Raw genomic sequence first — 23,376 nt, 5'->3', positions numbered from 1 at the left:
AAACAACATATATTGTTAATATTTCTGTGTTAGGACAATTAGAATAATGATTTAGAAAATGTTTTGTTGTTTTTATAGATACATGTTATTTTATCATTTTAATTAATTACATTTGCTTTGTCTGTAGGAGGAGCTTCCTGTTTAAAAGCCAGAAGTAGAAGCTCCTCAGGCGTTGTTCATTAGGCTCGTTGGAGATGAGCAAGGTCTGTGCAGAATAGATTGCGGATTTTTCTGTCCGAGCTCGGCCCGCGTCCGACACAGTTAAAATCTCATTTTCTTTCTCATACTAATGACACATGTACGGTTGTTTGTGTGGAAAGCCCGCTTTTATTAAGCAACTGTAGGAAGGCATTCAGAAATGTCAACAGATGAGCGCATCAGTGCATACGGGGCTACAAGCGCACAGGCGCGCACCTACATAATAAGTTTTAAATTTAAAATGTTCAATGCCTTATCGCACTGATGTGACCGAGCCCGATCCGAACCGAACATCATTTCTAAATATCTGTCCGAACCCGGCCCGCCGGGTCCCGCCGGGTCCTGACGGGCTCGGTTCAGGTATCCATCCTCTAGTGCCAAATCGATCCCCGGCGACCGCTGCCCAATGCATGCTAACCCTCCACTTTACAGGCAAGGCGCAGCTCATCTCCAACGAGCCTATACTGTTGGAGTTGAAGTTGGTTGAGTTAAGGTGCGGACCTGCTGCTAGATGCCCGATAGCCATCGGCCTAGCTTAACTTGATTTTGTTTGTTGCCTGAGAGCTTTCCTCCAGGGTAACCAGGGAGTGTGTGGAGATGGACGTGTGTGTGTTAGCAGTGATTAGATTATGTCCATCCCCCGGCCCAGAGAGCTCTGAGCAATAAGCTGTGAGATCCGCTTACCAAATCTGACTCTCCCCAAACACCTGAGGAAACACTCCAGCACGCTCACACAAATATTAGCGTGCAGAGTCATGTCTGCTGCTGGGTCCAAAGCCTGTGTCTACAATATGGCCTTCAACCAAAGTGCCTTCCAGCAGCAGGGGCGCATACTCAGGGACGCAATTTCATTTAATTGTCTACTTATAGTTTCTGAATACCTGTCGATTTTTTAAATTATAAAAATGCATTTGAATAGCTATTATCAGCCCCACTCATGTCTGTGTGTCTTCAATTCAAGCAATAACGTTAGATGACTCTCAGTGGGGAAATTGGGTTGCAGCAGCAGCAAAGAATGAAATGACACCCAAAAACAGAAAATTTAGCTTTTATAAACATAACATGACAAAAAATATGTTAAATGGCTTTCAAAGAACTGTTACCTGTGAGAACCTCGGCAGGAAAACACAGCAGGCTTATTATCTTTCTTACTCAGACGCGTCATATCAAGACAAATTCCCTAATAGCATGAATATCCACCCATCAATAATTCATCATTTCATTCAGCTATTATTAGCGGTGCTTTCAGAAAACAAAAATTAAATGTCAAACACATTCAATAATTAGTATGTCTTTGTCATTGTAAATGAACATATGAGTGGTCCTTTTTTATAAAGCTCAATAATGAATAGAGGTTAAAAAAGCTGTTACCTAATATATTTCCTAACATGTCTATAAAATCTTGTAAAGGAGATGTAAGAAAGCAACTGAGATTAAAACAAATTTGTATGATTTGAGTCTTTGATTGGTTGTGCAAAACGGCAACTAACATCAGTTCAATCAGGAGAGACTTCACTAAAGAGTGAAATAAGTTTATTTAACATGATACATACTAGGTTAATATGTTGGAGTCTTTTATAAGGGTTATACAGGCCATGGATATAAAGGAATATCCCCTGACAGAGTCTAGACACTGGTGGTGGTGATGAAGGGAAAAAGGAAGCCTGAACGTCTGAATGGATGTATCATAGCCAGACCATCCTCCACAGACGGAGGGTCTGGCTAGTCCACACAGCATTCCTGGATGGGAGAAAAACGTGCTCTGGTTTATTGGCATTTCTTGAAACCAATCACAATTGTCTTGGGCGGGGCTAAACGCCAGATGGAGCAACGGTGCCTCTGCAAAATAACCTCTGGAAGGAACTTGTTTTGGTGGAACATCCATCCATCTTCCATCCATCTTCGTCCGCTTATCCGGGGTCGGGTCGCGGGGGTAGCAGCTCCAGCAGGGGACCCCAAACTTCCCTTTCCCGAGCCACATTAACCAGCTCCGACTGGGGGATCCCGAGGCGTTCCCAGGCCAGGTTGGAGATATAATCCCTCCACCTAGTCCTGGGTCTTCCCCGGGGCCTCCTCCCAGCTGGACGTGCCTGGAACACCTCCCTAGGGAGGCGCCCAGGGGGCATCCTTACCAGATGCCCGAACCACCTCAACTGGCTCCTTTCGACGCGAAGGAGCAGCGGCTCTACTCCGAGCTCTTCACGGATAACATTGTCCCCTCACTCGCGAACAAGACCCCAAGGTACTTGAACTCCTTCACTTGGGGTAAGGACTCATTCCCTACCTGGAGAAGGCACTCCATCGGTTTCCTGCTGAGAACCATGGCCTCCGATTTAGAGGTGCTGATCATCCCTCATACCAGCCGCTTCACACTCGGCTGCGAACCGATCCAGTGAGTGCTGAAGGTCACAGGCCGATGATGCCATCAGGACCACATCATCTGCAAAAAGCAGCGATGAGATCCCCAGCCCACCGAACTGCAACCCCTCTCCACCCCGACTACGCCTCGATATCCTGTCCATAAATACTACAAACAGGATTGGTGACAAAGCGCAGCCCTGGCATAGGCCAACTCTCACCTGAAACGAGTCCGACTTACTGCCGAGAACCCGGACACAGCTCTCGCTTTGGTCGTATTGGATGGCCCTGAGAAGGGACCCCCTCACCCCGTACTCCCGCAGCACCTCCCACAGTATGCCTTCTCCAGATCCACAAAACACATGTAGACCGGTTGGGCATACTCCCAGGCTCCCTCCAGGATCCTTGCGAGAGTAAAGATCTGGTACGTTGTTCCACGACCAGGACGGAATCCGCATTGTTCCTCTTCAACCCGAGGTTCGACTATTGACCGAACCCTCCTTTCCAGCACCTTGGAGTAGACTTTCCCGGGGAGGCTGAGAAGTGTGATACCCCTGTAATTGGCACACACCCTCTGGTCCCCCCTTTTTTAAAAAAGGGGAACCACCACCCCTGGTCTGCCACTCCTTAGGCACCGTCCCAGACTTCCACGCAATGTTGAAGAGGCGTGTCAACCAAGACAAACCCTCCACACCCAGAGCTTTAAGCATTTCTGGATGGATCTCATCAATCCCTGGGGCTTTGCCACTGTGGAGTTGTTTAACTACCTCAGCAACCTCCACCAGGGAAATTGACGACAATCCCCCATCATCCTCCAGCTCTGCCTCTACCATAGAGGGCATATTAGTCGGATTTAGGAGTTCCTCAAAGTGCTCCTTCCACCGCCCTATTACCTCCTCAGTTGAGGTCAACAGTGTCCCATCCTTACTGTACACAGCTTGGATGGTTCCCCGCTTCCCCCTCCTGAGGTGGCGAACGGTTTTCCAGAAGCACCTTGGTGCCGACCGAAAGTCCTTCTCCATGTCTTCTCCGAACTTCTCCCACACCCGCTGCTTTGCCTCTTTCACGGTAGAGGCTGCAGCCCTTCGGGCCCTTCAGTACATTGCAACTGCCTCTGGAGTCCTCTGGGATAACATATCCCAGAAAGACTCCTCCTTCAGTCGGAAGGCTTCCCTGACCACCGGTGTCCACCACGGTGTTCGTGGGTTACCGCCCCTTGAGGCACCTAAGACCCTAAGACCACAGCTCCCCACCGCAGCTTCAGCAATGGAAACTTTGAACATTGTCCACTCGGGTTCAATGCCCACAGCCTCCACAGGGATGCACGAAAAGCTCCGCCGGAGGTGTGAGTTGAAAGTCTGTCGGACAGGGGCCTCCTCCAGACGTTCCCAATTTACCCGCACTACCCGTTTGGGATTACCAGGTCTGTCCAGAGTCTTCCCCCACCCCACAGAAGTCCAACAACAAACAACCACTCTGGTTTAGATCAGGGAGGCCGTTCCTCCCAATCACGCCTCTCCATGTGTCTCCATCATTGCCCACGTGCGCGTTGAAGTCCCGCAGCAGAACTATGGAGTCCCCGACTGGAGCCCCATGCAGGACTCCACTCAAGTTGTTTGGTGCATATGCACAAACAACAGTCAGAGTTTTCCTCCCCACAACCCGCAGGCGTAGGGAGGCGACCCTCTCGTCCACCAGGTTAAACTCCAACGTAGCGGGGCTCAGCCGGGGGCTTGTGAGTATCCCCACACCCGCCCGGCGCAACTCCGGAGAAGAAAAGAGTCCAACCCCTATCCAGGAGTATGGTTCCAGAACCGAGACTGTGCGTAGAGGTAAGCCCCACCAGATCTAACCGGTAGCGCTCCACCTCCCGCACAAGTTCCGGCTCCTTCCCCCACAGAGAGGTGACATTCCACGTCCCCAGAGCCAGCGTCTGCTGCCCAGGTCTGGTCCGTCGGCCCCTGACCTTCACTGCCACCCATACACCCTGCAGAGATCTGAGGAACAGTTAACCATAGTCCTCATAAATCCACCGGAGTTTAGAATGCCAACACAAAGAAAGCGGAAGGTGATGGACATGCAGCCGAAATGAGGGACATCTGGCGAAATTTCCGGTGGCAACGAAACAATCCCGGAAATGAAATGTTGTTGACTGGGATCCCAGTGGTCTAAATCAGAAAGACATGGTATTAAAGGAACACACCGACTTGAGACTTTAGCTTATTCACCATATCCCCCAGAGTTAGATAAGTCCATACCCTTCTCATCTCCATGCGTGTCGTAACTCTGTCTGACGCAACCACCGCTAGCCTAACTTAGCACAGATCCTGGAGGTAACCGGCTCCAACTAGTCTACTGCTCCCAATAAGTGACAAAATAACACCAACATTTTTCTATTTACATGTTGTGATTTGTATAGTCACAGCGTATACAAATAACAAGGTCACATGAGACACAGCCATCTTCTAACCATATACATACTGGGAACTATTCTCCACAGAAGGCGAAGCACTGCTACTTCTGCTACTTGGGCAGAGTGATTTGCTCGCAGCACCTGAGAAGCCGTGTGGTAAGGAGCAGAGAGTAACAACGGTGCTTTTCAGGTGTTGCGCTAATCACACCGCCCAAGTAGCAGTGCTTCGCCTTCTGAGAATAGTTCCCAGTATGTATACGGTTAGAAGATGGCTGTGTCTCATGTGACCTTGTTATTTGTACACACTGTGACTATACAAATCACAACATGTAAATAGGAAAATGTTGGCGTTATTTTGTCACTTATTGGGAGCAGTAGGTTAGATGGAGCCGGTTACCTTCAGGATCTGTGCTAAGCTAAGCTAGCGGTTACGACACACACGGAGATGAGAAGGGTATGTAAAGATAAAGTCTCAATAAGTCGGCGTGTTCCTTTAAAATCTCATAATTTGGAGAAGAAACTGGAATGTATAATGGGGACGGGGCTCCAGGGAGACTCATTTCAACTAACCTTCATTTTTTCCTCTTTCACTTTTATACATTGATACACAGTCGCACCTGGGAATCAACAACCTGTAGAAGAGTGCCTTGTTCAGGGGCACAACAACAGCACTTGCAGTAGAGAGGGGGAAAAAAGAAATGCACTTTGAAATGCATTCTCTGCCCTTGATGATTTTATCTTCACCTAATTTGTTCAAGAACACATAATCCCACAAGTGCCATGCAAATAACTTACGGGCTTTATCTTCAAGCTGTGAGAGTCATTTTTAAAAGTGTAATTTGCCATTGTCATCCCTTATGATCATATTATATAATGAAATGTTTTTTCCACTCGACACCTCCTAGTCTGTCTTCCGTTTATTGTTATATGATTCATTATATAACTGCCTTACTCCCTCTTTTTTTAAACTCTTGTCTCTTAGCTGTCACAAGCTCTTAAAATGAGGCCAGAGGTTCATTTCATTTGAGGCTTCTTTATATTACACACACACACACACACACACACACACACACACACACACACACACACACAGCTCTATCAGTAACGTTTTGTCTCATGCTGTGTATGAGACGAAGCTACAGTTTGCTTCACTTTATTCCACCCACTCAATTGGAATAATATGTCAAGACAAAAAGGAGGATAACATGCATTAAAAGCTCAGTCTCAGACATAAAACACACAGCCTTTTCTGCACAGATATACAGTATATAATATGAACATATCTGCACTTATATTTGAATGTTAACACTATTGCTTCATTCTAGTGATACTGTCTTTGAAATTATTAAACTGCCTCTCTCTTCCAAATGTTGGAAGGCCCAGGCCAAATTTATGCAAACTCCTGTTCATCTGGCAGCTGGACTTTATAAGTCTGGAAATTCTAATAACCATCAACATCTGAAGACTGAAGCATATTTCAGCAACAAAGTGCTTTACTGTATGTAGAAACAAACCGTTGTTGACCAGGAGAAAGTGAGAGTTTTGAATGACTGCAAAGATTTTTCAAAGTTAGAACCAAATGACCATTCAGTCTGAATATCAGGAAACATGACAATTAACATGACATGACAATTAACCTATTTTATTTACAGAAATATAATTCAGCTCCTGCAACACAAAAACGGTGCTTATTTGCAAACAACGCTAATAGTCCACAGACATGCTAATTACTGTTAAATGCTGATGTCGGCATTATGTAACATGCCCACAATAATAATGCTAACACGCTGCTGTTTAGCAGGAATAATGTTTAGCATGTTCACCATCTTAGTTTAGCTAATTAGCACCGAACACAAGTATATTATAATGACATTGGTTTTACAATTCACTCATAATGTTTTATGTATTATACGGAGCAAACTAAAAATGTGTCCTAATGACGGCTCTACACTGTAAACCCAGATTTAGTTGTAATTAAACTTTTTAGTGGTCACTACTTATTCTAAATCACATTAGTTGTCTGTGATAATCAGCGTGCAGTGCACAGATCATGGGGCAAAAAACACCATCGAGCAACTTAGGTTTATCTGTGTTTTTTGCACCCAACGGCTCCCTGGAAGGCACTAGGATTAGGCACTGGTTATGGTTACGGTTAAGGTTAGAGTTAAGTGCCTTGGAGGCAGCGCTGCCTGGAAGGAGCAGTTAGGGGCAAAAAACACCATCGAGTGAAACAAACACACAAGGAAAAACAGAAGACAGAAAACATGAGATGTGAAACAACAAGGAAACAGAACAAATAATCACAATAAAAAGGAAAAAACTACAACAGAAACCCACAATCGTGACATTCTGTTTGTGTTTTGGTCTTTGTTTCAGTTTGACAGCCAGGCCTGAGGCCTGTACTACGAATCAAACTCAACGTGCCCTGGATTTATTTCAGTCACTAACCCTAACAACCGCGGTCCCGCATAACCTGTGTCACGACGGTGATTAACAACTAGTTCAATCAACCCAGGGTTTCTCAATCCAGCATTCACATAAAAGAGGCGGTGTTTGCACAGCACAACCAATCGCAAACATCTACCAGAGCCGCATATTTTATATAAGAAGAGCAAATTATAATTCTACATAAATATGAAGAACATAGACACGGTTTTGCAGGCAAAACGCAATACAGTCGCTGCTTCCTAAAACAGGAGGAAAGGTGGCAAAGCCAACGCTGTAAATACGTAAATCACAACGCTTATCAATATCTTCCCCATCAGTCAGGCACTAGATCTGACCATAATTACACTTGTGCTTTCCATAAACTGCCGTTGGCCTATTATTTCAGTTGCAACCCTGGCAGTGGAAGCGATCATAAGAGCAAATACAATATATAAAAACATAATTCACACCAATGTGCGCATTGGCAACACACGGCTCAAGATGCCGGTAGCCTATATGTAATTCCCTCCCATTAAAATCTATATATTTCATAAAGATACCCATCAGGGAATGTTAACGGGGTTGTCGGTCTCTAAATGTTTTAACGTTTATGAGCGCATCCCTCTCTCCCCCTCTCTCCCCCCCTCGCTCTCCCCCTCAGCGCACCGAGCTCCGCCTGATCTTCAAAGAACAGTGACGCCGTTATCGAGTATTGATTGGTCAGTAGGCAGTACTTTTACACAGTTGATCTCTAATCTCCAACTTACAGCGATTGAACCTGGTAACAAGTAATCCACCGTCGTGGTACAGACAACCCTGGGTTGAACCTGAAGTTACCTCGTTAACGCCAAATCTTGCTTCGTAGTACAGGCCTCTGGTTGCCAGATATACCTGTAAACACGCAGAACCAGCGCGCTACAGCTGTAACGTTAGTACAGCCAAGAAAGCAGAAAACAAACGAACAGAATCAACGGAGATAGATTATACCCGACCTAAAGAAAACTACATGTTTCAACGTGACCAGAGACGTTACAAACCCCGGGTAAATATTGGAGATGTATTTGAAAGATAGAGACAGCTTAGAGCCGAAAAGGACGCAGAGTTGGCTAATTTCCTCCTGAAAAGGTAAGCATTAGCTTCAGGCTTATTTATCACAGCTACAAGGGACGGGCATTTTACGTCATTTCAACATTTGTGTACTCACATTGAATTATATAGCTAATAGGGGTGGCACGGTTCATGAAAAAACAGGATAGGAAATTAACTAACAATGAAAAGATCAACAAGCCACTGACAGACATGTTCAAATTTGATTCATTCATAAATTATTATTTAAAAATGTATTCTCCACCAGCCATTTTCATATTATACCAACATTTGCAGCATCCTGAGCCTTTTTGGTAAGGTTACTAGGAAAACTCAGCCTAGAGTAATTTCATTCTCCCCAAAACAAGTTTCCTTTTTATTTTTAAAGAACTACACAAAAGAAAATCACAACTTTTTTTATGTTTAACGAATTCTGACTAATTCAAAAGACGGAGCTTTAAGAGTTCCTCTCTTTTTCTTTTAAAGGATACAATTTTTGTAAGAGCTACACTGAAGTTACACCGTGTCCCTAAAACCGTGATACGAACCGAACCGTGGGTTTTGTGAACCGTGTCACCACTAATAGCTAGAGTACTCAAGTTGGTCAGTTGGGTACAGAGCTCCGCGTGAGCACAGGCTTTTATGACTGTCAATCAGTCAATAGCCAGCATCTAACGTTAGCTACTCCACTTTGCTGTGAAGTAATGTCTGGCTATGTGAGACAAGCGTCTAGCAACATTGTTGTGTATGTTGCGGTCTCAGCCTGGCAACCTCCGTGAACTTTGAGTCTGTGGAGGAGGGGGCGGGGGAGACGACTCTCTCCAGTATTATGAATTTGTACTGCAGTAACTATTTTAAACACTAGCTGTCATTATTACATATTGCACCTTTAAGTGATCAGTAGATAGATAGCTGCAGCCATAGTAAGTCAAAATCTCATAATTTTCAAGTAGTTAGTAATTAGTCGTTAATTTTTTTCCAGCAGAAATTTAAACTGTTGTGATAATTGAGACATTGAATTGTGTAGCCATTGTTCCTCTCCAACACCTTTGACTACACCACACTCCTGCACACTTCTCTGCTGCTGCCGCTACTCTTCACTTACACACACACACACACACACACACACACACACACACACACACACCTGTGAGAGTGAACCCTGGTTTACCTGTCTACAAAAATAAACAAAACAAAACACCCCTCCAGACTTTGTCCCGTCAAACAAAGCTCTTATCTCATGTAACAGGACAAAATGAAAATCTGAAGCTCAGGTCGAACCGTCTCAATCAATGAGTAATCAATAAAACTGTACTTTGCATGATTGAATAAACATGTTTTGGTCAAAACCTGAGTTTTTTTTTTTCTGTAGACAGATTCATGAGTCCCCTTAAAGAATAATTATAGCCATATCAGTGTGTGAAGACATTTACATGCCAGGTTCAAACTGAACTGGGATTTTAAAACGAACCCTTTGATTAACTTGGTCATAAAGTTAAACATTTCCCAGCAGACAGTATCCTACGTTCCAGGTTCATGCCCTTCTCTTTATTCCTAATGCCATGCAGCTTCCCAGTCTTCACAGCAAATCATTAATGGAGAGAGTGACAGAGAGGGAGGATGAGTGATCTCCCTCTCTCCTTCTGCCTTATAAAGCCAACGTTAGGACTCGCCATTATCAACTCCCCAGCCACTCACCCAGACAAGTGATTTGTGCCCACATTACTCATCCTGACACAAAATTACATTATTCATCTGTCGGTCACAGAGCCCCTCTATGGTGCTGAACTCGAGAACAGTAGAGTTGAAGTTAATTGATTTGCTTGAAAAGAGAAAATGTTACATGTTTGGGCAGATTAACATATCAGAGACCAAGCTATACTTTACCTTTGTACTTTACTTTTCACTCAAAAGCTTCACGCTAACCTACCACTTGACAAACACTAAAGCAAAACTCTAAGGAGGGAACCAACAGTAAAAAAGATCTATGTAAGTTGTAGCATCAAAGGCACCAAGGTAAATGTATTTAAGTTTGAACTCTGGTTTGTTAGTATTAGCATTGAGCATCATAATAGCATTTAAAAAGTGCTCCTCAACTTTGGCCCAATCTGATCTCTTGTCCTTATTCAACTATTTACCTGAACATATATTTTGGTTAATAAACTCTTAGCTGAAATTGGCATATTGTGTACACAGCATTACCTGAAAACTGTGTTGTGATAATCAGCCTAGTTGGGTATGGCTGGAAAGTTTTGAGAATAACTATGGCAACAGCTGCTTGAATATTCCGTTTTTCGGTTGTTATCATCATTGTTTATTTATTGGATCCTCATTAGCTTAATACAGTTACTAGCCTAGTCCTCAAGAGAAGACCATAAACACACAGCATGGGACAGAAATGTAAACAATTACAGTAAAAGAAATTAAACAAGGCTTAACAAGCATTTCCCAAAGAAACAAGACTTTCTGAGTTCAAATGTAACCCAGAAAGAAATAAAAAGATTTGTTAGTCGACCTTCTATCTGTCTATTTTAACTGTGGAGTCCTCACATTGATTCATTTTTAGCAGTGTGGCTCCATAGATGTCTATCTGGGACAGTTGGTCAACCACTTTGGAAGGACATATATTGTCAACAATTTAAAGAAGAAGAAACTTTAGTATTCGTCACATAAAATCATACAGTAAAATGCAGTGAAATTCAATCAATTGCATTTAACCCATGCTAAGCATTAGGAGCAGTGGACAGCTACATACGCATACAGCGTCCGGGGAGCAACTTGGGGTTAGTGTCTTGCTAAAGGACACTTTGACATGTTCAATCTTGTGGTTGAAGGCCAGCCTGCTCTACCTCTGAGCCACAGCAACCCAGCCATCTTAACAAATTCAGTCAGACCTGCAAAGTATGTTCATTTTACATGTTGTAATATTTACAAGTTAATTCTTATATTTGAGTAAATTTACTAAAAATGTATTCACAATGTTTATACAGTTAACTGTTTACATATTTGTGTTTAAGCACACAGTATTTGCATATTCACCTGTTTAATTATTTACATCAGCAGTTAAGAATCAACCTCTGTGGTTTTCCTCACATTTACCTGAGTCTCAGTTCTGATTGGTTAGCTCAGTTACATGTGATTAAGTAAAATGAGGAAGTGTTGTTGTTGTGGAACTGATGAAGTGTAAAGAACAGTAAAGTGCTGCTTAACAAAGTTATCTGTCTCCATCCAGCTGATTCTTCTTATTTGGAGTGATACAACCACCAGATATCAAACCCTCACGTTACACATGTATAGTTTCCCACCATGATTTCAAAATAGCTTCCGTGAGAAAGGCATCCATTCTTTGTTTGTAAACTATATTGGAGCGCCTTGGTTGCATGTCATACCCATAGATATAGAACAATAGATGTGACATGACGCCATAACTTATGGGATAACCGTCCGCCATCTTACCTGAGTACTGTTTTTATATCTATGGTCATACCCCTCTTTATCCCCCGGATTTCCAGTCTGCCTCTACTCATCATACAGTCATCTGTCAAATAAAGGTGAAAATACCCCCCAAAAAATGATCATAACAAACTTTATTGTATACCTCACTGCTTCTACTCTCACCGTGTGTAAATAGAGCAAGGTACTGACAGGTTTAGGGGTTACATTCCCTGTATATCTCAGTCAGATCCATAGCTTCAGTCTTTAGGTAGAACCCCTACCTGACGCATGACAAAGGCAATAGCTGAGGGAGGAATAAAGAGGCATTTAGCTCGAGGGTTCATCTCTTCTTTAAAGAACAATACTCATAGTCTTTTGGCTGGCTACTCACTGAGTAGAATATTCCAGCTGAAATACAAATGAATTTACTAAAAGAGGGGAAACATCCTGAAAGCCCTGTGAGCCCAATATTCATGTCAATGCCAAATTAGCATTGGATAATGGCCTCCATTTCCTCTTTCACTAGCAGGCAGCAGGACAGCAGTCGCCTGTAGAGCTGATGTGATGCAGCGGGCAGGACTCCCCAGATAGGAGAGGACTCTCCAGCCCTTCATATCCTGCCGGTGGGAGATTTGATTAAAGCATTACTGATGTGGGGGTGAGGGGGTTGGTTGTAGTTTGGTGGGTTAGTTCAAACCGATGGGCAGATAATTTTCCTACCAAAATGAAAGTGCTGAGGGAAGAGACTTTGGCTGCTTTGCCACTGACAACCTTCAAGCCATGTTCAAATATATTCATATTATTGCTGCAACAAACAATAATTATAATGATCAGTTTCTCAGTTTCTCAGGCTTATATCTTTTCTGGGACAGCTGGTTTAGAGTGATCAGAGAGTGACTGCTGTGGAGCATCAGTAAGAATTCAATTCAATTGTATTTACAGTGTCAAATCATAACAGGAGTTTTCTCAGGACATTTCACAGATAGAGTAGGTCTAGACCACACTTTATAATTTACAGGAGTAAGTATTTGGTGCAACAGTAGCGAGGAAAAACTTTCTTTTAACAGGCAGAAACCTCGGACAGAACCTGACTTGGTGGGCGGCCATCTGCCTCAACCGGTTGAGGGGGCGAGAGAGAGAGAGAGAGAGAGAATGCACATGCCTTAACTCCACAGATTCATATTTTTCTCTAGATAACAGTGTATAGAACATGCTTGATTAATTAGCTGCACATGCACTACACTAAAGCCTTTATGCTATGACACACAACCGCCCTTTAAAAAAAAAAGTAGTCAAAAAGTGTTTGCATTTCAGAACCTTAGGAAATGGACAGCGGCCGACACGAACACACACGCCTATTGACTCGATAATAAAGCCGTAAAGTAGACTATCTTTCACCTCAGGACAACGCCACTTCTCACAAATACAGATAGGATTGGAGATGAACATGTAACCGCGATCAGCTTCGTGGGAAATTAAGAATCAATTCCACCTGTCTAGTAGCCTATAGGCACACTATGACAGACGCTCCACTTAGCAACTGCAATATTTAATTTTAAATGAATGTAGCCTACTGGCAGTCTGGCACTGGGTGCTCAGTATTTTCTAGTATCGGCGCCGTTGGAAATCTGTAAGCTGAGCCCCAAACTGTGTGCTGCCACCGAAAATTTCACAGAAGAAATTTTAACATGTCACGGTGAGAAAAGCACACTGCATGTATCTCACTCACCTGTCATTATTGCAAAGGTCCCCGTCGTGGGACTGATAAAGAATTATCTTATTTTTTTACACAGCCATGTCATACACATATCCTCATTTTATATTCTGGTCAAGATTAGTAGGCTAGGTTTCAAATATTTCATGCTGAATTACAGAGAAATATGCTGAAAGTGACCTGCAAGGCATCACACATTTTCCATTTAATGGTGAACTAATAACACGTGCCACCTTGGTTTTAACTCAAGATAAGCATGCTGCTACTTTTAAATCATCATTAAACAAGCATTTACAGAGTAAGTGGGGCAACAGTAGAATAGTCCGTAGGGACTTGGCCTGTTCAAGTCCCCGTACGGCTGGAGAGGTGCCAGTTCACCTCCTGGGCGCTGCTGAGATGCCCTTGAGCAAGGCACCAAATCCCCAACTGCCTGGGCTGCCTTTAATGGGCAGCCCCCCTCACTCTGACATCTCTCCATTAGTGTATTTTGGGCCTGTGTGTAACGTGTAATACAGCGCTGCTCATGAGTATTGGAACTCCTGCAAAAGTTGACTAAAAAGAGGAATTAAAAAAATCATCTTTTGGAAATTGATCTTAATGCCTTAATTGAAAAAAAATAGGAAAAATCCAACCTTTGAGAATACCAATTTTCTTTGTGAATGAATAATGTATCGTAAATAAATAAATGTTCTTCCTTAAAATACAGGGGGCATAAGTATAGACACCCCTATGTTAAATTCCCATAGAGGCAGGCAGATTTTTATTTTTAAAGACCAGTTATTTCATGGATCCAGGATACTATGCATCCTGATAAAGTTCCCTTGGCCTTTGGAATTAAAATAGCCCCACATCATCGCATACCCTTCACCATACCTAGAGATTGGCATGGGGTACTTTCCATAAGATCATCTCTCAATGCAAATCCATCCATCCATCCATCTTCGTCCGCTTATCCGGTATCAGGTCGCGGGGGTAGCAGCTACAGCAGGGGACCCCAAGCTTCCCTTTCTCGAGCCACATTAACCAGCTCCGACTGGGGGATCCCGAGGCGTTCCCATGCCAGGTTGGAGATATAATCCCTCCACCTAGTCCTGGGTCTTCCCCGAGGCCTCCTCCCAGCTGGACATGCCTGGAACACCTCCCTAGGGAAGCGCCCAGGTGGCATTCTTACCAGATGTCCGAACCACCTCAACTGGCTCCTTTCGACGCGAAGAAGCAGGGGCTCTACTCCGAGCTCCTCACGGATGACTGAGCTTCTCACCCTATCTCTAAGGGAGACGCCAGCCACCCTCCTGAGGAAACCCATTTCGGCCGCTTGTACCCTGGATCTTGTTCTTTCAGTCATGACCCAGCCTTCATGTCCATAGGTGAGGATAGGAACGAAAACTGACCGGTAGATTGAGAGCTTTGCCTTCTGGCTCAGCTCTATTTTCGTCACAACGGTGCGATAAATTGAATGTAATACCGCACCCGCTGCGCCGTTTCTCCGACCAATCTCCCGCTCCATTGTCCCCTCACTCGCGAACAAGACCCCAAGGGCCTTGAACTCCTTCACTTGGGGTAAGGACTCATTCCCTACCTGGAGAAGGCACTCCATCGGTTTCCTGCTGAGAACCATGGCCTCCGATTTAGAGGTGCTGATCCTCATCCCAGCCGCTTCACACTCGGCTGTGAACCGATCCAGTGACTGCTGAAGGTCACAGGCCGATGATGCCATCAGGACCACATCATCTGCAAAAAGCAGCGATGAGATCCCCAGCCCACCGAACTGCAACCCCTCTCCACCCCGACTATGCCTCGATATCCTGTCCATAAATACTACAAACAGGATTGGTGACAAAGCACAGCACAGAAACGAGTCCGACTTACTGCCGAGAACCCGGACACAGCTCTCGCTTTGGTCATACAGAGATTGGATGGCCCTGAGAAAGGACCCCCTCAACCCATACTCCCACAGCACCTCCCACAGTATCTCCTGGGGGACCTGGTCATACGCCTTCTCCAGATCCACAAAGCACATGTAGACCGGTTGGGCATACTCCCAGGCTCCCTCCAGGATCCTTGCGAGAGTAAAGATCTGGTCCGTTGTTCCACGACCAGGACGAAATCCGCATTGTTCCTCTTCAACCCGAGGTTCGACTATTAGCCCAACCCTCCTTTCCAGCACCTTGGAGTAGACTTTACCGGGGAGGCTGAGAAGTGTGATACCCCTGTAATTGGCACACACCCTCTGGTCCCCCTTTTTAAACAGGGGAACCACCACCCCGGTCTGCCACTCCTTAGGCACTGTCCCAGACTTCCACGCAATGTTGAAGAGGCGTGTCAACCAAGACAAACCCTCCACACCCAGAGCTTTAAGCATTTCTGGACGGATCTCATCAATTCCTGGGGCTTTGCCACTGTGGAGTTGTTTAACTACCTCAGCGACTTCCACCAGGGAAATTGACAACAATCTCCCATCATCCTCCAGCTCTGCCTCTACCATAGAGGGCGTATTAGTCGGATTTAGGAGTTCCTCAAAGTGCTCCTTCCACCACCCTATTGCCTCCTCAGTTGAGGTCAACAGCGTCCCATCCTTACTGTACACAGCTTGGATGGTTCCCCGCTTCCCCCTCCTGAGGTGGCGAACGGTTTTCCAGAAGCACCTTGGTGCCGACCAAAAGTCCTTCTCCTTGTCTTCTCCGAACTTCTCCCACACCTGCTGCTTTGCTTCTTTCACGGCAGAGGTTGCAGCCCTTTGGGCCCTTCGGTAGCTTGCAACTGCCTCCGGAGTCCTCCGGGATAACATATCCCGGAAAGACTCCTTCTTAAGTCGGGCGGCTTCCCTGACCACCGGTGTCCACCACGGTGTTCAAGGGTTACCGCCCCTTGAGGCACCTAAGACCCTAAGACCACAGCTCCCCACCGCAGCTTCAGCAATGGAAACTTTGAACATTGTCCGTTCAGGTGCAATGCCCACAGCCTCCACAGGGATGCACGAAAAGCTCCGCCAGAGGTGTGAGTTGAAAGTCTGTCAGACAGGGGCCTCTTCCAGACGTTCCCAATTTACCCGCACTACCCGTTTGGGCTTACCAGGTCTGTCCAGAGTCTTCCCCCTTTCAATTCAAATCAAACCAGCTATTAGGCTAACTGAAATAAAACCATGCCAATCTCTAGGTATGGTGAAGGGTATGTGATGATGTGGGGCTATTTAATCATGTTGTCGCTGTTGATTCAAGAAGCTGACAAAAATGAAGCACCTTTTGAATAAAAATACATATAATGTTCAGCTTTCTGTCCCCGTTCTGTTGAGCCTCTGCAGTTTAATTCCATCCCCCGTTATCCACATAGTGTCAGGATATCCAGAGGAGTCCTGTTGGCTGTGAGAGGCTCGCAGCAGCACCTAGTGTGTCTGAAAAGGAAACCTGATCATCGGCAGGTACAAGAATAGCTCGGAGGGACCGTTATAGGCCACTCCCCTGACCTGCTGTGAACTGGCATTGAACTTCTGTCCCTGCTGAGGACAAAACCCTGCTCGGTGTTTGTGTGGCCACATATCTTTGGGCTTGGGGTTCTTTTTTACTTGCTGCTCAAAGGCTTTTGTCATTTCTGGTTGTTTTCCTTTGGAAGTGTAACATGTTGCATTTGAGCTAGGGCTGCACGATATGAGGAAAATATCTAATTGCAATTATTTTAACTGATATTGCGATTGTGATATAATTCACGATATTGGAGGGAATAATAGTTTTTCCATCATTATTCTCATTTTCATTGAACATTAAAATAAATTAAAATGATTAGTGTGATTTTTGCGAAGATCTGTACCAAAACCTCTTTAGTCTGTAGGATATGATTTGTAGGCCGGGGCCGTCTCAGCAGCACCACAATACTTCATTCAGAATGGTTTGACACATATTTTGCCTTAAGCAAATATTACGCCCCCCTGTGATTTGGAGTTTGCACTAGTCCATTTTGTGATTTTGATAAAATTGCGATTAATTGTGCAGCCCTAATTTTAGCATCAATAAATCATCCACACGTTAATTTAGAGATACAGTATTTTTACGGTAAACAAACAAGGCCACCACTGAGAAGCTAAGCCGCCTCGGCAGAAAATATGCTAAACTTTGATTTGGCGTAAAACAGGAAGAGGAGACTTTTTCTTCCAGGGCAAATGGGAATTAATCTTTGAGAATTATTTGTGTGTGTGTGTGTGTGTGTGTGTGTGTGTGTGTGTGTGTGTGTGTGTGTGTGTGTGTGTAAAGTAACCAGATAGAAATGTCTTCATTTTGAGGAAAACTACACTGGCAACACCACAACCTTTGCTGGCACGATCATGGATGAAAATGGATAAATCTACAGAATCATACTTAGTTATACACAAGGTTTGGTAATTTAAAGAGGTGGCAGGTTATCATCTAAACCAGGGGTTCTCAACTGTTCTCACCCTGTGACCCACATTTTCCCATGCTCATTAAGTTTTTGAGTTTTCAAAAATACCCTCACATAAATCACACATATATGCCAGCTTTTTTTTTTAACATAGATACACAAATTTACATGTGCAAAGTGCATGTCAGTAGCCTAAAAATCTAGACGCACCCTAGCAGCAGCAAATGTAATTTGCAGCCAGGGTCAGTCTAGCAACTCTCCGTTGGCTTGCGAGCGGGAAAAACCAAATTCTGGTCAGGTCAATCACATCGTGTATAGAGTCGGTGGGCGGGCTTAACATAAGGACGGCAGAGTTGCGACGGTTACGCATGAATTCCCTGCTACTTGAAAACAAAGAAGATGGCTGCTGCTGCTGGCGAACAGCAGTCTTTGGAATCGGCTTTGGCCACGACTCTGGAAGACTTGGAGTTAAGCACTGAAGTCATTCTTAAAAAAGGAAGATGTGTTCAGAGTTTTGCCGACCGGATACAGCAAAGGTTTAATCCCTCAACTAGCGTTGCTCTGGTTGGCTATGAGTGCAGAGGGAATTTGAAAGACAACCGTTTATCCCGCCCCTCGGATTGAGCCCTGCCAGTGGTGAGTTCCCAGACCCAAGATCTTGATGTGGGTCTGGCTTGTCAGGCTAGCATTTCAGAGCACATTAATAAGAAACTGTGGAAGAACATGACAACTGCATTAACAAAAGGCACTAAAATAAATTAAATATCAAAACTGCACAAAATAAATAAGGCCAGAAAATTAGATATTTAACTTCTATGCATATCTTTGCATTCAGAGAACATTAGTAAGAAACTGAGGACCATGACAATGCATATATAAAAGTGAAAAATAAATATTAAAACTGTACAAAAAAAAAAGAAGAAAAAAAAGGCCCACATAATGAGATGTTTTCACCTAACCTGTCATTTCTATACCTTTTTATCCTCAATGTATGAAAATCCATATACGGTTTTACGCACGCATATACTATATTGCTATATATATTATTTGCACATTCTGCACTCAACCCATTCAGCCTCTTTGTTCTTATGCAACAGTTAGTTTGTATCTATATATTTGTTTCTGTATTTATTGTTTATTATATATTAATTTTTAATCTGTGGTTTGTTTATTTATGCATGCACCATTCACCAAGGCAAATTCCACATGAGTGTAACTTATTGTGGCAATAAACCATTTTTGGATTCTGACAAAACATCAGATATAATCAGTTTCTAAAATATGATGCATAGTTTACACAACACAGCATTGTATGAAGTAGTTGAAATATCTGTAATAATAATCCAATATATGTTCTCTTAAAAGGGGCATTCTGCATATTGACTCATTTCACTTTTGATAGTGTAGTTACAAAGTGTATACTACTGTACTTTTTAGTTAGATAAAAGATCAGAATACTTCTTCTATCACTGCCAATTTGTTAGTTACAGTTTACTTTGAGCTTCAGTTTCTAAGGTTTAGGGTTTAGGTAAGCTTAGAAAGTGTTAAAAATATATCACTCAATTTACTCAATTACCGTAGCACATTTTGGTGTACTTGCATTAAACTATTTCTATTACAGACTTCTTTATACTACATTTCAGAAGGAAATATTGAACTTTATATTTCACATAAGCTCATAATAATTTGATCATCTTAAACAACTACAACGATAAAATGCTACTTGCAAATTAATGCATCAGCCATAAAAATCCAATAGTCACACTCACAGGGAATGTTTTTCTATATTGAAATGGCCTACATTTTGCTTATAATACTTTAATTTCAGGACTTTAACTTCTAACCGGTAGGTTACACTGCAGAATTGCTGCTTTTAGCTACTTAAGCATATTCTGTGAATACTTTAATTTCCCTTCTCTCTCGAGATCCAGAAACACCTCACTGTTATATTTTTCATTTCTCCAGCAGTCAGGAACAGCAGCGCGAGTGAGAGTCCCGGGACGACCCTGTTAAAGCGGTAGGACCACCGTTTGGAAACGACTATCAGAGAACACACACACAACCATGTGCGGCCAGTAGGAGGGGCCATGTGCTGAGGTGTTTGAGAAGGTGATGCCGTAAAAGCGGGCCAGTGTCGCAAACCAGGTGTTTTGCAGGGGGAAGGTGACGTCGTAAAGCGGACAGGAGAAGGGAGGGGTGAGGAAGAGGAGGGGGAGACAGGAGGAGGGAGGAGGGAGGAGGTGACTGGCGAGCGGCTGCGCTTCAGACTCAGCGAGAGGATCATGGCGGATGGCCCCAGGTGTAAGCGCAGAAAACAGGCGAACCCGAAGAGGAGCAGCGGTAAGTCCAAACTCCTCCGTAACCGACTGGGCGAACCGGGCCGGCTGCCGACGAGCTTTTCACTCGGTAAACTCCTTTGGAAGACTTGTTTGGAGTGAGTTGGACCACGTTTCGGAGAGTTTTAGGGTGTTCATATCCCAGTGTGGTGGTGTACCGTTATACCTGGTTTGCTTCTCTCTCCGCCTAGCGGTACATGGGGCCGCCTGACAGTGAACCGTTATCCGTCACTTAGGCTATAATAACCCGAGGAGCGCTTGATAGTTGGCTCGGCTGTATTATTAGTTTTCTTTACTTTTCCTCTCTTTGTTTCTGCACTTTTCGGCCACTTTTCCACCCACTGCAGGACTTGGCGGCAGGTTGCGGGGCTTTCACATAACAACGTGGCCCGTTCAGCGCAGTTTATGTATGATTTTAGGGCGAGGTTGTTGCGGGGTTAGTTTCATGCTAACTTGCTACTCGCTTGGCCCCGGACGGTGCAGTTTTTCCCTCTCGTTCAAAATAATTCAACTTTATCTGAATGTTTTGATGTCCGGATGGGAAACCGTGCTGTTGAGTTGAATGCATGTTGTTTTTTTGCATGGGGTTTGGTCTGGTTCACTTCTGCTCCGGTGACGGCAAAAGAGATGGGATGTTTATTTTATCTTCAGTTCAACCCTCCCTGCCACAACTGCAACACCACATGTCCCCTCAGTTAAGGTAAGAGTGGAAACTGTATTTTTAATCCTCCTGAAGTAGAATTTGGCAAATGTATCTTCATGCATGCATTTCCTCATTGCCTGCACTAGTTTAGCTTGATTTATATAGCATTTTTTGTTATTCGGCGTGAGTTTTATGTTGACTGTGTTGCAAATTGCCCCTTGTTTTCGACTGTTGCTTTTTGCACCTGTAAATTCGGTGTTGTGAACCGTAAAACATGCTGAAAACACATGTTATTTTTGGCTGCATTTTGGGCATTATAAGGGAATGTATTTTTTAGCTTCTAAGCATAGGTTTCGAGTCACTTCATTACATGGATTTGTAGTACTGTGTATTTGATTGTCAGTGTTGACATTATATTTACTTGATCTTACTTAGTGGTATCTGCTGTGATATAGTTGTAATACCTCTCTATTATCACCTGCAGGGAGTTTATCTCTATGATATCATAAAAATTATCTCAGAATAGAATAGTATGTGAATAATATGTTTGTGGGCTGTGTTTTTCCACGCAGTGAGAGTATTTATGAGTCCACCCGTTATGAAGTAAAGGATATCGAAATAGATTTTAGGTGTGGGCTGTTGTAATAACTTTAAATTGACACAACTTAATTGGACAGTTTCTCACCTGTACTCCCCCTCTTACATCGTATCAGCCAATAACAAAAGTAAACCCATTTATTTATATATTTTTTAGACACCGTTATGAGGCATTTAATGTGTGTGAGCCGAGGGGCCGGAAAGCACCTTTTTTTTCTCCTGCTGACGACACGACGGTGACTCTGTGCGTCCGTACAGGAGCCATCATCATCACCACCACCACCACCACCACCATCATCATCATGTTTACCTGAACGCGGATAACGGGGCTGACAAATGGCCTAGAAATAAACAGAAATAACACCTGCGGCTCGCGACCGTTCACAGAACAGGATCTGCTCGCCGTTTCCTAAAGGCTCTGTGTCTCGTGAGGAGCCAGGAAAAACCGCTCCAAATGTCAACTTGTGCAGGTAGAGATGATTTTTGTGTAGTTTTTTTTTTTAACCGTGTGCCGGGCCAGCTCGGCGGCATGAATGCTCGCCTGCCTTTCATTCTCGCGGGATTTATCTCACCGACAAGCATTTCTGACCTACTTGTGCATGTTTTATCTCAACCTTTTTATATGTGTGTTTTTTCTGTGTGTGTGGATTGGTCGCCCTGTTTGGTCGAGTGCAGCTTTGTGTGAGTGTGCACGGCAGACGAGCGGTGCATAAGGTGGTCATTGCTCTGTTATTCCCCCAAACTGTGTGCAGTAACAGCGCTTTACAGGGCTCACCGTCAAACCTCTCGTTTCCATCTATTGTGTTGCGGTAATTCGTTATACAATTTCCTGAGCGCTGTGCGGAAGGGAATGGCGGTCACTCAGTACCATTACTGCAGTGAAGGCGGGGTTGCTGCTTTTTTTTCCTGGACCGGAGACAGCCAGGTATACGCAAGGTGATGCAACACCTTATAAAGGTGTATTTTAACAGATTTCCCCCCGTGATATCTATGCAGTATAAAGCTCATGATACTTGATGGGAATATCCCTGAGCGTCTCGTTTCCTTTTAATTATATAACATTAAATGGGATTAGAATGTGAAAGAAGCGCGTCCGTGTAACGGGGCCCACAATCAAGATGGCAAAATGTGGTGTGATTTAGTGCGCACCGCTTCCATCTGCTGCAAGTAGAACTCATCTGCTGCTGTTCCCTTTTATTTCCCCACCAGCCTAAATTCAAACAGTGCATTTTGTATTAGTTCATCCCACATGACACAGACTGCTCACTGCTCTGGATTTTTCCTTCTGAACATTAGCCTGTGCTAACGTGCCATGACCTCAGTGTGTCATCAACATGATGTGGCAAACAGCTGCTGGTACATCAACTACACTACACTGTTCACAAAAAGCTTTCATTTGTGCTTTAACAGTATGCTCACATGACTCGACATTAACACAGATATGCCAATCTTACAGTGGACACATATATTATAAAGTGAGTAAGCAGACTGTAGATGGGCCTTCTCTGATAATAACTGTTATTCCTCAGGTGACGTTAGACACATTTCAGCCCTCTGAGGCAAATTTGTGATTTGTGATATTGGGCTATAATAAAACTGTCAATTTCACTGTACACATTTTAATGCTTTTTTAACCAATTAGTTAAAAATGCCTTATATAAATTCCAAGACCAATAGTCTGAAAGCAGAAAATCCTCCCATTTGAGAAGCAGGAACCAGAGAATGTTTTGCATTTTTGCATAGAAAATGACAAACGATTTATTGATTATCAAAATAGCCAATTTATATCCTACAATAA

At 43.8% G+C, this 23,376-nt stretch overlaps 1 protein-coding gene across 3 annotated transcripts in view; it reads left to right on the top strand.

The window, feature by feature from the left end:
• Positions 1-20,233: 20,233 nt before the first annotated feature.
• Positions 20,234-23,376, top strand: part of zeb1a (zinc finger E-box binding homeobox 1a) — a 91,030-nt gene continuing 87,887 nt past the window's right edge. Inside the window, exons 1-3 of one of the 3 annotated variants that reach the window (XM_078263512.1) lie at positions 20,280-20,342; positions 20,964-21,038; positions 21,837-22,048. In XM_078263512.1, the coding sequence (XP_078119638.1) occupies positions 22,033-22,048 (16 nt within the window). In that variant the 5' untranslated portion in view covers positions 20,280-20,342; positions 20,964-21,038; positions 21,837-22,032. Of the gene's footprint in view, positions 20,343-20,963; positions 21,039-21,836; positions 22,049-23,376 lie in introns of all 3 variants that reach the window. The other 2 variants (XM_078263513.1, XM_078263510.1) reach the window with 2 other exon arrangements.

This window comes from Sander vitreus, chromosome 12, assembly GCF_031162955.1.
Source record: "Sander vitreus isolate 19-12246 chromosome 12, sanVit1, whole genome shotgun sequence".
Lineage (NCBI taxonomy): Eukaryota > Metazoa > Chordata > Actinopteri > Perciformes > Percidae > Sander > Sander vitreus.
The sequence above is the reverse complement of the archived record's forward strand: the minus strand, read 5'-3'. Positions and strand labels throughout refer to the sequence as shown.